A 14,044-nucleotide genomic window follows, 5' to 3' on the forward strand; every position below is an offset into this window, starting at 1 on the left:
TTTGCCTTGTCTCTCCTATGGTACCAACATCAATACAGCATAGAATTCTGGACAAAATTTTATCCAACGACAACAAAATATTCTAGGGGTTGGGTCTGAGAGGATGGTGAAATGGTGGTCCGCGGCTCAAATGCTGAGTAACTAATGGGCCTTGATATGAAAAGGGTTGAAAACCACTGTCCGAGAATGTATTTGGAATGGCTGCATCATCATGTTGCTTGCCTGTATGTGGGCGGGAGCCACACCAGGCACGAAGACGCGGTAGCGGTCGACAAACTCGGCGAACGTGTAGCGGATGGGATATCCTGCACGCCGTATCCTGATGGTCTCCATCATGCCAGAGTAACGCAGCTGACGCACACACAGCTCCCTGTCAAACAACTAGAGAGAGAGACACACACACACACAGGAAGGTCACCAGTTTGACCCTCGCTTCTTTTTTTTAAATGTTTTTTGCGGCTTTTGCCTTTATTTTATATTTTTTATAGAGGGACAGACAGTAGGCTGAGAGTAAATGGGGAGAGAGATGTGGGAGTGACATGCAGTAAAGGCCGTCGGGATCGGGAGTCGAACCCGCGGCACACTGCCAGACTCGGACTACCGGCCAAGGTGCCTGGACCGCTGAGCCACGGCCCAGGCCTGACCCTCGCTTCTTCACCCATATATATTTGCCGAACACAGATGCATTGCACAGTCAAATCATCAGTGTTATTTAACTCTGACGATTCCATTTGTACAGTACACTCTCTGGGTTACAGTTTACAAATGCATACTTTGAACACTGTGCATTAAACTAAGTAATTTTCATTGGCTTAGTGTTATTCTGTTTCTAATTTTAAGTGGTAAAGGATATTGTGTGTGCTGTAGCACACTATAATGGTGTTTTGCTAATATAAGCTACAGAGCTACTCTCCGCACATACTGTACACACACACGTGTGTGTGCATGCATGCACGCACGCACGCACGCACTCACGCATGCACGCCACTCACCATGGGTTTCTTGAACTCGTTTGGTTTTATGCAGCGGACGAAGAACGGCTGACACACACTGAGCGTTCTCATCAGCATCTCCAGGGAGCGTTTGAACTGGCTGCTCAGAGTAGGGGAACGCTTTCTAGTCTCAACACCCTGAAACAAGCACACGTACGCATGTGCATGCACACACGTGCGAGCACACACACACACACACCCCCGCACGCACGCACACACACACACACACCATACAGTATGTTATTACGTGCACATACAGTACGTACTGCTCAGACAGCAGACAACAGGGGTAGGTTTTCATGTCAACAAGGTTCAAGGTGTTTTCTTGTCTTGTGGATGTCGTATAACATCACAACTTCATTTTCTGACCATGGTGTCATAATTTGGTCTTATAGATGTGCAGTTTTGTAGTCTTAAAGATAAACAATGTCCTTCTCACTTTACAGATGTTAAGATACAGGTAAGCAAATACAGTACGCTAAATATATAATTATTACCGTTAATGAAACACAACAGCAACACAACTTATAAAGTCAACACAAAAAGATTTAAAACATTGAATACAAATAGTTTCCCCTAAGTAATTGCTGTCCTATTCTGCTAATACAACATATATCTAATCGGCGCTGAGGAGCAAAGGTGCAGGACGGTTTAAGATGAAGCAAACAGTGAAGTAAAGCACACACAGGGATGGACAGTGACAGCTAGATCATACATTTCTATAAGCCTGATGGTTTACCTTGGAAGAAGCAGTGGTGCTGGGCTGCTGATAGCCACACAGAAACTGAAGGCATTATGAGAAGAAGAGAGGAGAGTGAGAGTATTGGGAAGCGCTGTTAGTAAACCTGATCCCATGTTCAGAGATTAGCTTCCCTGCCATAGAAGCTAATGGGATGTTAAAGCCACCAGTCACAAAATTACCAGTAGTACGGTGTACACATGGCTAGGGGATGTACCGCTGCCTCAAGCTACAGAAACAGGAGCCCAAGGGTACTTACTTAACCATTACTTTTGAACGTTATCTTTCTCAGTTTCACTACTGAAACAGAGATCTCATAGTGAACTGTGAAAACGTGAAGTTCCCAGTAGACTCGTTCTCACCATAGCAACATCAGCCTGGAAGATCTGTTTAATGAACCTGTTCTTTGAGGAATGCACCAGCTGGATGATGTCGGTGTGGAGACTGTCTCTGTTCTTCTCCAGGAAGCCTGGACACACAGGGGAAACAGAAGAATTGATCACATTATACATTTGTTTGCCTTACAATTTAGGCATATAGCCGACACCACAGAGCGATTTACAAACATTAAGCAAGGAAAACATGAGGTAATACATCAAATGTCTAGGAGTAAACCAAGAACCTATCATCAGTCTAAACTGTATAAAATTATAACAATAATCTGTACATTAAAGCTACTAGGATGCCAGGTCTACAACTGACTATCTAACATGCTATCTAAATGACATAGTAGGCTACTAGGCTCTGCATAAGCATGCAGGGTCGTCGGGGGCAAGTGAGCCTTCAGATTACGGCGGAAGATTGGGAGTGATCTGCAGTTCTAATTGTAATGGGGAGTTCGTCTCCATTGTGATTGGGTCAGGCCTAGGCCGTGGTTGCTATTTCAGACTTTTTGTTCAATATAGTTCTTACGTCATTATCCAAACATTATCCATACAACCATTCCTGAAAAACTTCATACTGTGTATTCATAATTCATTAATATATTCAAATAGGTGATGGATGTTTATTCATTTATATATATTTTTTCATTTCATTTCATTTCATTTCATTTCATTTCATTTCATTTCATTTTTATTTTCATTTCATTCCTACATTCCCAAAAAAAGTTAAAGTTTTCATGAATAAATACCAAATTGAATAATGTCCATAAATTAGAAAACAAATGTTTAAGATAGTAGTGAAATTAGATCTGTTATTTTCACTAGTTTGGGTCCCAGGAAAACGTCTAATTTCTCTTTTGGGTCACGGGCTAAAAAGATTGGGAACCACTGCTATAATGCAACAACATACTAAAGGGAAATGGTACCTCTGGCCTCATAGTGCACCACCCCAGCAAAGTGTTGGATACCAAACTGGGTCTCATAGTTATGCTTGGGCGGGATGTAGTTGGTGTTGAGCTTGTGCTGGGAGTTGAGCTTGTATAACATGGTGGTATCCGTTCCCTGGCAACAACAAACAAAGAATGGACAAACGCTGACATCATTAATCTACTGCAAACTTAAATAATAAATGGAAATGTGTTTTTTTGCTGATGTTGGGAGTCAGTGGTTTTGAGTGGATCTCCCGCTGAATGGTACCTTAGGGAACTTGCTCTCCTCATCAATGAGGGATATGATGTTCATAGGTTTGTTGGCGATCATGTCCAGAGCTTCTTGGTTGTCAGTGAATTCAATGTGCTGCCAGTTGATGTCCTCCAGGTTGTACTCCTCCTGTTCCAGCTTGAAGACGTGACGCACAAAGAACTGCTGCAGGTTCTCGTTGGCAAAGTTGATGCACAGTTGTTCAAAACTTTGCAGAGAGTCAGACGGAACAATGGCATGAGCAAAACTGTACAGTTCACTAAATACCTTACAATGTGGCTATTACCAAAATAACCAAAGAAGGTATTTTGGAGATCTGTTCTGGAGATATGTCACTTAAGAAGTTAATTCATTTTTAAATGATACATTTGCACACAGCACTGCCCCAGCGGACTGACATCAAATAACTCCCTGCCTTTCCACATCCATTCAAAATTCACAACAGTCAGTACTGACCTGTTGACAGTGAAGTTCTCAAAGCCAAAGATGTCCAGCAGGCCAATAGACTGTCGTATCACACTGCTCTCGCAGGACGGCGGTCTGTATATGGCCGCATTGATCTTCTCCACGATCCAAACAAACAGCCTGCCGTATATCCCCTATGGATGAGATTCAAGTGAAAGTGGATAAGAACCCGAGACAAATCCTGTCTGTGACCCGCCCTGGGAGGTCAGATATGACGTTGTGTTGCTGTAGGCGCCAAAGGTCTGTCACCTTAACGAAGGCGTCCCGGACATCGAAGCCCTGTCTGACGCTCAGAGGAGTGGAGACGCTCTCTCCTCGTGTGATCAGGGTGCGCTTGGTCAGACATACCATTACATCTCTGGGCTCCACCTACAACAACAAACAAACAAAATAATAGGAAATTATGAAAACACAACAAAATGCCAACAAAAGCGCCAATGCGCCACTTATACTTAGCGTGCCACAACGGCAAAGCGTTGTGCGAGACAGCATGCCACATGGCGTGGAACCATGCATAGATTTGGTGGGAAAGAAAACTGTGTGTGCCAGAAAGGGGATACAGATGGTATATAAATAATTTAACCCTAGAACACTAAACACGGGTGATTTTCAACCGGACAATTATATTTTTGGAATTTCCATAATGTTGCTGCTGTCTGAGTTGGGCGAGTCTTTCAGTATACCTTCATGATGCTTAGTGACATCATAGAAGGTAGGTTTGTTTCTCTGCCCACATCCCTATTTGTTTCTACAGGCAGGTTCAGGTGGATTTCACCAAGGAAATTAGATGTTCCCAGCTCCATTATTTATTTATTTTTATGAATATTTTTAAAATGATACCCAAGTTTTTCAATGATTTTGCCCCCCTATGATAGGGCCCCATGCAGGGGGGCAGTCAGCCAGATATTTCGTGAAGCCTCATTTGAAATCGGTAGTTCATATAATTCATATAATGGCCTGTTGTGGCGCTGGACTGGACCCAAAAAGCCCCATAGCTCCATAGAGGCCCATGTATTTTGGCCCAACTTCACCTAGACTGTATTACCTTAATAAACATGGTCATGAATACTTTCTTCTTCCGGTCACTAGTTTAAAGTCTCATTTCTAATGTCATAAATTAATATTCTTTTTGGAAAATTATGGTCCCATTAATTAAAATAATGACCATAAAGTCGCGTATGTTCTGAGGAGCGTGGCTACCGTTACCGTCTATGATCGGGATTCCCCTCCCACTCAAGAGTCTTCTCCTCCCACTCGAGTCAAAATAAAAACCAACGGAGAAGAAGGGGGGAAGTCCCGCCTCGTTGTCTGGGCAGCCAATGGCCAGCTGGACCCAAACGGAGCCAGCCAATGGCCAGCTGGTCCAAACGGATCTAGAAAGATGGCGATTTACATGCAAGGGATTTCAGGCTTCATTTTACGTTCATGTTAGACCCGGGGAACGCTTTGTCCATATTTTTTACAGTCTATGGCCCCATGACATCTATTTATTTATTTATTTTCTGTGAAAACTCTAGATGCAATATTAAAGAAGAGTAGACTACCTCACATTGCCATGAATTACTCTACTTCAATATATTTACATTTTCTTATGGAATATTTTACATTGGGTAAAATATACCAGAGTTTAGTGACAAAATGTATGTTTAGTGTTCTAAGGTTAAGAACTGCAGAGAGACCTTCATTTTTCCACAAACACACACACATTACATGAACATATATTAGATTGAGCCCCCACCTCCAGGAGAGAAGCTGCAGCTGCCAGGTCAGGGGATCTGATCACCACACAGGCATCCAGGTGGGAATACGTGCGAGCTGAAGAGTGAGAACAGTATGGCCATTTGCATCAAATGTATTCATGACAGACAGGACTGTATCAGTATGTGATACCTTGTAATACTGAACCCCACAAATAACCAAGCAACAGAACAAAATCAACCACTTTGACATTATTCTTTCACAAACACCTCATCGTATTAGCTTTGTAAAGGATTCATACTAGCTACCATCAATAATTGCCAGTTTATTAAGGGACTTTGATCAGGCCTCCATGGAGCTTTCCATGGAGCCTTTTGGCTCCACAGACCTGTTTACACAATCATGTGCTCTGGATAATCATGCATTTCCCTAATTTGGGTTCCTGATATTCGTGTTATTATTATTATTTGTGTGAACTGTACTTGTCAGTGCTGCATATCACATCAGTACCACAGAATCATATATCGTCAGTCATATATTGTACTGTTGCTCCCTTACCTATATATTTTTTACTATCACCATAACTGCAATCAACATCACCACCATCATCACTAACAGTTCATTGTTTGCCCTGGGCAATCATTAACTGGGCAAATATGATATAATATGATTCCAACATTTGTCCAAATTAGTTCAGTCAGATAACTCACAAATAGATTGAACCAATATTTATTAAGAATGAATACAAATATGCATATAATATATTATCTTGTCATTCGGCTCTGCTGCCTTTTTTCCCTGCTCAGCACAATTAAACACCATCATAAAACATTAAGAGCAGGGAGATACAGTAGATTTACAATAACAACCCCCTATGGGGAACAAACAAATAGCAGAGCCAACTGGTGGTGCTCATACCAACAGTCCTGTTATGGTCTGGCTCCCTGCCTGTCCATCTTTCCACTTTGGCCACTCCCCCCTCCCTTTGCTTCTACACACACCTGTCTCCAACTGCCTCATCAGCCCATTTGTTCACTTCTCACTACTCACCTGTGCCAACTTTCCCTATCAGCCTCCACCCATAAGACTGGACTGATTCTGCTCATGCTTTGCTAGAGTATAACCATTTGTTAGTGTGTTTTCCGGACTCCTGCTTTTCAGTACATCTTTCCCGAGTGTTCCTCAGGTTTGATCCTCTGTGTGTTTTTTGGACTTTGATACATTTACTCTTTTGTTTACCTTTTGACCTCCCTATGGATTTATGGTTTTTGTCCTGCCTGCTTCAGTTTTGTCTTCATTAAACTCTTGCGAAGTACTCTGCCTGTGTTGCCTGCATTTGGGGTTCTACTTTGACACGCACCGTAACAAGTCCAGGGACAAATAACAGCAGGAGGATGACAGAACTGAGACTGAGGTGAGCTTAAATAACCCGGCAATTGGTCAGCTGACTGCCACGTCAGCGAATGGCATAACGAATGAACATATGTAGTACCATTGTAATACGCATGTATGCGCCCATGAGCATAGCATGAAATCTCTATATAGTACTGAACTAACTCTGCAAGCTACTTATCATTTTTCTTCACTTTTCTTCACACACACAAAAAAGAAAGAAACATTTTGTAATGAAACACTTCTTTAAAAACGGCTCCTCAAAAATAAAAATAAATAGGTATGGTTGAGTAAATAAGTCTCTTGGCTGGCTGTATCAACTATTTCATCCTAATCAGAAGTTTAAAATGTTTTTCTCTGAACTGTACAGGCCCAACATTTGTCCATGCCAAGGACCCCCAAATAGCCATAGCATCTGGCTCATTCTTTTTTTTTTTGCGGCTTACGCCTTTTATTGATTTTTGAAGGGACAGACAGTAGGCTGACAGGAAACGGGAGAGAGATGGGGGGATGACATGCAGTAAAGGCCGTGTCGGGTCCGGGAGTCGAACCCGCGGCACACTGCGACTGGATTACCAGTCCGGTGCCCAGACCGTTACGCTACGGCCTGGGCCACATCTGGCTCATTCTTTATAAAAAAGGAAAAAATGGAATCGACAGTACGGAAGGACATGTCCAAAACATGGACACGGGTTGGAAGTGGTTAAAGTGACATAATAATCTTATGAACTAAATTTGAATTTAAATAAAAAGTGTGTATGATTTATTTGGGTAACCTTTGACTCACCCTCAAAGCAGAGGTTGCCCATGTGCAAAATGGCTGCCAGAAGCTTGGATATTTCCCAGTTTTCTATCTCAGTGAACATGAGGACCTTCATGGCAGACTGGATGCTGGAGTAGTCACTCAGATCATCCCGGCCATCACACTGTGTACAGTCACCCTGATTGACACACACACACACACACACACACACACACACACACACACACACACACACACACACACACACACACACACACACACACACACACACACACACACACACACACACACACACACACACACACACACACAATATTGTACACATGCCGTACACACAGATGCACTATTGCACTACCACATAATTACTATAGGATTCCATTGGAGGACCCCAATGGAAACAAGCCTTAGTGCTTTCTTGGGTTTTTTAATTATTTTAGCAGACCTTGTATTGAACTGTGCTTATTTTACAAACTGTTAATAAAGTTTTCAATCAAAAATCAATCCATCAGTAAAGTAGACCTGCCTGAATTCCATAAGTCTAATATCTTCCTTGGCCACGGGGGCATTCCCTGAGAAACAATCAAACCCAGTGTTCCATTCCAGATGGTTACACAAAAAGAAACGATCTATTGAGCTACACAGTGCGCATGCACACGCACACGCACACGCACACACACACGCACACGCACACACACACACCATAGTGAGGTAGGAGTAGTCCGTGGCCAGCCCCAGGCACAGCTTGGTCTTCAGCTCTGGGACCATCCCCTTCAGCATGCAATAGAATATATGGTAGTTCCTCTCATCTGGAGCCTGAGCAATTTAAATAAGTCATAAAAAGATGAATAGAGTTACATGTCTCTTAATACACTGTTTCCAAAACAGTGGGTCGGGACCCATTTGTGACTCGCAGACACATTATTATGGGTCCCCTTAGTTTTTGTTTCCTACATTAGATTTTTAATTATTATTTCAAAATATTTCAGAAAAAAGCTCTTCAAGAATTAATAACAAAATCTAAGGAATTCCATAAATTCAAATAAATATTTAAGAAGTAGTGAAATGAAAATAGCCAATCAACATAATCAACAACACAATTATGAGCTTGTAGATCTGCTATTTTCAGTAGTTTGGTTCCCAGGCAAACATCTAATCTCTCTTTTGGGTCACAGGCTAAAAGGTTTGGGAACCACAGTCTTAATAAACCATTACCTACATTTTATTCAAACAGATGTCTGGTCTGGGATTGTGATACTTGTCATCATCATAACTTGACACACCCTATACCTATACTATTGTTATGAACATGTTGTTGTACTCTTATTCATTTGACTTGAACAGTATTCCAAATTGCTATGCTGAAAGTGACACAATCTCTGTGAGAGTGCACATACTGTAGCACGGTATAAGCTACAGTATTACCTGGCGACAGACTCGAGACTTCTCCAACAGGTACTGTTCTATCTTGGCTCCTTCGATTGCCCCGCGCTTGTTGAAGTGGATGTCAATGTACTTGCCAAAGCGACTGGAGTTGTCATTACGAATGGTCTTGGCATTGCCAAATGCTGGTTGAATGAGAAAAAAAATGGGATAGCGTAAAATAATGGGAAGCGCGTTGGTGTAGACAGATCTAGTTAGAAAGTCCAGGTACAGTATGTTTCAAATTTACAAAGCGTGTCTTATTTGACATCAGCTTTTGACACATGGCGCCAGCTACATCAAGACCATAAACTTATCGGCTGGAACTGACAAAACTTACGTATTTGCTTAGCCCTAGAGCCTATATAATGTTAAAAGTTTGTAGCTCAATATCTCAAAAACATTTAGACAGATGCATACAGAACCTTATTCTACGGTCATGCTTTGTCGTGTACAAAATAATCACACTCGTGTGATTATAATAATCACACTCGTCATACATCATCAATCATACATCAAATTCCGTGCTCAGCCAATAATCACAAAAGTCATTCCGGCCAATCACTTTTGGCATCTTCACTTTTCTGCCTTTACTTTTATCTACAATATGTACATTGCTCAGCCAATCAAATCAACATCAACATCAACATCACTATGGGGTGATCAGCCAATCACAGGCCAATGTTTGTGTTCACACAAACATCCCGTGGCTAAAGAATGTAGTGTGGTGTATTGGTCTGACCTTCCAGGATGGGGTTGGCTTCCAGGACTTGCTGTTCTATCCAGGAGTGTTGTCCACTGATGGCTGCCAGGAACTGGAGGATTAGTTTGGTGCTTTCAGTCTTCCCGGCTCCAGACTCACCACTGTCACACAGAACAGTCATAGATACACCTACTGTAGGGCTCTCCACACATGCATAATAGCTCTGTCTCTGTCGGGTGGAAACCTCACAAAACTGTTACTTTTCAGGATTCAAATTGAAAAAGTAGCTGATAAGAGGTTTCTGTCCGACAGCAATGACATGAATGAGTGTGCTTGCACAGACACACAAACAATGGAGGACAAACATATTACCTATTAAACATTACCTGATAATACAGCACTGATCCTTCATATTTCTCTTCATGTTGAAGTAGCAATTGTCTGCTATGGCAAATATGTGCGGCGGCAACTCTCCAATCTTCTTATTAGTGTAGAGTCGGATCTGGTCTGCTGTGTAGATGGGTAACAGCTGGTAGGGATTGACAGCCACCAGGATAGAGCCTGTGTATGTCTGCAGATTAAAGATCAAATAATGTTGTATAGTTTAATAGATTGGTGTATGAGAGATTACACTGTGCATCCCATTAGACTCACTAACGATCAAACTATGATGTACAGTATTACAATTTGGAATTTGTCTCAAAACGTACAGCAAAGAATCAGCATCAGATGTTTCATTTTGATTTCAGAGTTGGTTCAAAATGATCATGTTCGTTCATATTGATTGTCAAAGACCAACAAGCTGGAACAAACATTAAGCGTGAGGAAGAATGAATATGCTGCTAACAACAATAATATATAATGTTAGATTCCGGTTGAACAAAACAACGTTAGTATTTTCTTTGTCCAGCCAAGCGATATCGAGCCGAGTTCTATACTCACCCTTCCACCAGTAGTAGTCTATATGGAGAGAGGGAGTATGGAGGAAACAATGAGAGCACCATTTTCCTAGAGACTGATAGCTATAGGTTATCTGCGCCAGGTGTGTGTGTGTGTGTGTGTGTGTGTGTGTGTGTGTGTGTGTGTGTGTGTGTGTGTGTGTGTGTGTGTGTGTGTGTGTGTGTGTGTGTGTGTGTGTGTGTGTGTGTGTGAGTGTGTGCGTGCGCGCGTGCTTGTGCTTGTGCTTGTCCACAGCTGCATTAATATACTATTTTCTGAACGATGGCAGCAGGCCAAGGAAGACAGTTCCACAATCAATTATGACAAATATGTTATTTTTGTGAATTCAACATTCAGACCCACCATCCCTCCAAGCTATAGGATACATGTCCATTGTCTGTGGCTATGGAGTGGAAGAATAGTGTGAGGCAGCTTGATGTCCAAGTAAGCACACCTTTATATTTTATACTTCATCCCGTGACTATGACACTCCACAAAAATGTGTTAATTCGCATGACAAAGTGTAATTTAGGCATAAGCCTCTCACACTGCAGTGTCAACCAACCAAGCAATAGCTATGCAGTGCAGTATATCTGCTGCATAAAATCCCCTTTGACCTGTGTGGTCTTTCAGCCAGCTTAGATGTGTGTCAAGACTGGCACAGCATGTCTCAGATCATTATTTTCAGTTTGCCTCAGCACTGTAGAGTGAAAAAGCCAAAGGCAAAGAAGCGTGTAGTGTAGGTCAAAGAGAACTTAAGTAATGATCAAATAATTCGGGTCTAGCAAAACCATGTATTTGATTACAGATCAGATCATCTCTCACACGATACTTATACAGTGTTATTACTGCACACTTTGCTGTATGACTTTATCTGCATCCTATAGGTCTACACAGTAAAATCCTCAGTGTTCATACTGTATATCCATACATCCATCCTCCACTCCATGCGATTACATTTGTACCCTCTCAGAGTTAAATTAACATTGAGGATTTTACTTTAAAAAAAAATCTGTGTTGTAATTATAGGGCTGAGACTTGATTAAAAAATAATCTAAAGCTCTAATAGAGGCTTTGTAATTAATTGATCAAAATTAATCACATGTTTAATCACATATTTTCCCCCCAATTACAGATTTTGGTATACGAGTGAATCAATGAGTGAGTTTTTGTAAATCTAAATTTCCCATCCACTGGGCCAGGTCATGGTGCAAAACCTAAGCGAGATTAAAACTTTTCTGTAATTAAGTCATCGAAATGAATCAGTTAAAGTCCCAGCCCTAGTTGAAATGGTAATGGATGGTGTAGCGTGGGGAACTAACATAGATGATTCTCTCATTGTAGCGGATGAGTAGGTTGCGCAGGATGCCGGCTTCGTTGAGGTCCCCCAGGCGGATCATGTCCTCAACACCGTGGACGGAGGTCGGGTGCATGGGCTTGATGTTGGTGGCATTCTGGGGGGAGATCCAGTGCTCCTGTATGATGGAAGGAAACTTCCATCAGCTCAGCAGTCAGCACTAGCCTCGCATAGCCAGACAACTATTCCACAATCTCCGAAAGCTATAGAGTCTGGAACTACACCTCCCGAAATCCGAGTAAGGAAGCAGCAATTTCCGTTCACGGATGTATTTTAAAATTAACTTAATTCTTTTATGTCCTTTTTCGGCTAAGCAACAAGCTATATATGCTTGCTAAGTACACATTTGAGGTATTTGCACTTTCCTTGAGTATTTCCAATTTCCAATACTTTTACTTAGCCTACTCCACTACATCTCGGATCCAAATATTGTACATTTATTCCACTACATTTATTTGAAAATACTTCTAGTATCTCCTAGTATAATCATAGTATACTGGATGATATCATGTTTTAGGGGGGGGGGGGGGGGGGAATCACTGCATTCCATCTGTGTTCTGGACTTACCTTGCCCTCGTCATCCAGCACCTGGATCTGTCCAGAGTCACACAGTTTGACCACAGCTCCCACGGGGACCTCAAACTCTCTGCCCGTTTTGAGGTCCAGCCAGAGATAGTCTCCCTGGATGTCAGACACAGTCCAAGGTAAGTACAGTACTGCACAAACACACTAAAACACTGGTTTATTAAACTGTATGGAGGGGCCACAATTTTAGAAATGTTGTTCATGGAAAATCACACTTTAGCTCACAAACAAATGTAAACAAAGCTGGTTCTGCCAATTATTTGTTTTCTTTGGCGCAGGAGAACTAAATTCACTTAAAAAAATGTTCTTATACAGTTTTCTGTATGTGTGGAGGAGGTGGCCGTACTTGTAGCCGTACTTGTAGTTTAGGTAGACAATCGGCACTTAGGGTGTTTTGAATAGGTCATTACGTTTTGTGTTGTTTTGCTAACTAGCGCCAGTGTTAATCAAGCATCTTGTTTAGAATATTCACGCATCTAAAGACAGGCGTAGATCAGGCGTATTAGCGCATGGTAGTAATGGAACATTTCACCTCCAGTTTTGGGGGGGAAATGGAAAGCTGGGCTTTTCAGAGTAAAATCTGCCTCATCTGCTTGGCAGTCTATAGCGCCTTTATTCTGAAAAGTTCCTCTGCAAAAATAGTGTTAAGTCAGAAATTAGGACAGAACATTGCTGTTCTGATCAAAACCACGGACAGCACCGTAGATTTGGAGAGAATAAGGAAGATTGTTGTCCCGTGAAGTCCCGTTAAGCGGTACATTCAGAAAGGTACTTTGTGCTCAAAAGACGTGTCCACACACGTCTTGGTTATTTGAGAGGACGTGCAGTGAACATGTGTTAAAAAGGTTAAGCGGCTAGTTTCTTGAGAGAGAAGATAATGTCTTTCTTGTTTGTGCTTGTTCCCACAAACATTACAATAACATTCTAGGGATCAGTTCATACCTGTTGCAGAATGACCATGGTTCAGCGTCTGGTTGATTCCAGGACATTAGAGACCACCATGGAGGAACCTGAGGAGTTGGAAAACAAGCAACAGGACATTAGAGACCACCAAATAATTAATTAATATCCAAAACGATACGCCAAACCTTATTATAAAAAATATTAATAGTATGTGAAAGCCTTTTCAAATGTTTATGTTACTATTGGAATTGCAGGTTCTGCGAAATAACTAATTACCTCATGCCAGTCAGTTGTGCAAATATCTAGGTCAGATAGGCCTATCAATTAGCAGAGCTGAGCAGCTTCTCACTCTGCATGCATGATGCAGCACAATGACCAGCTCTCCTTAAAGTTTACTTTAAACCGTCCATAATATTATGACATAGTGTTGGATCTCCATTCTCCAGAGTCCAGACAAACAAACCTTGGATTAATTATTCAAACAACCAGCACGAGGTAAGTTCTTC

At 41.7% G+C, this 14,044-nt stretch overlaps 1 protein-coding gene across 1 annotated transcript in view; it reads right to left on the minus strand.

The window, feature by feature from the left end:
- The window catches only part of myo7ab (myosin VIIAb), a gene marked incomplete at its 5' end in the record, with an annotated part of 55,442 nt that extends 41,847 nt beyond the window's left edge, over positions 1 to 13,595 (minus strand). Inside the window, 16 exons of the mRNA XM_083760124.1 lie at positions 223 to 381; positions 993 to 1,130; positions 2,094 to 2,200; positions 3,041 to 3,176; positions 3,312 to 3,522; positions 3,771 to 3,913; positions 4,029 to 4,148; positions 5,518 to 5,594; positions 7,657 to 7,810; positions 8,332 to 8,445; positions 9,055 to 9,197; positions 9,794 to 9,915; positions 10,141 to 10,325; positions 12,016 to 12,168; positions 12,618 to 12,731; positions 13,578 to 13,595. Of these exons, the coding sequence (XP_083616250.1) occupies positions 223 to 381; positions 993 to 1,130; positions 2,094 to 2,200; positions 3,041 to 3,176; positions 3,312 to 3,522; positions 3,771 to 3,913; positions 4,029 to 4,148; positions 5,518 to 5,594; positions 7,657 to 7,810; positions 8,332 to 8,445; positions 9,055 to 9,197; positions 9,794 to 9,915; positions 10,141 to 10,325; positions 12,016 to 12,168; positions 12,618 to 12,731; positions 13,578 to 13,595 (2,094 nt within the window). The remainder of the gene's footprint in view (positions 1 to 222; positions 382 to 992; positions 1,131 to 2,093; positions 2,201 to 3,040; positions 3,177 to 3,311; positions 3,523 to 3,770; positions 3,914 to 4,028; positions 4,149 to 5,517; positions 5,595 to 7,656; positions 7,811 to 8,331; positions 8,446 to 9,054; positions 9,198 to 9,793; positions 9,916 to 10,140; positions 10,326 to 12,015; positions 12,169 to 12,617; positions 12,732 to 13,577) is intronic.
- Between the last annotated feature and the right edge of the window lie 449 nt (positions 13,596 to 14,044).

The sequence above is a fragment of the Protomyctophum parallelum genome (genome assembly GCF_964188405.1).
Source record: "Protomyctophum parallelum genome assembly, chromosome: 1".
NCBI lineage: Eukaryota > Metazoa > Chordata > Actinopteri > Myctophiformes > Myctophidae > Protomyctophum > Protomyctophum parallelum.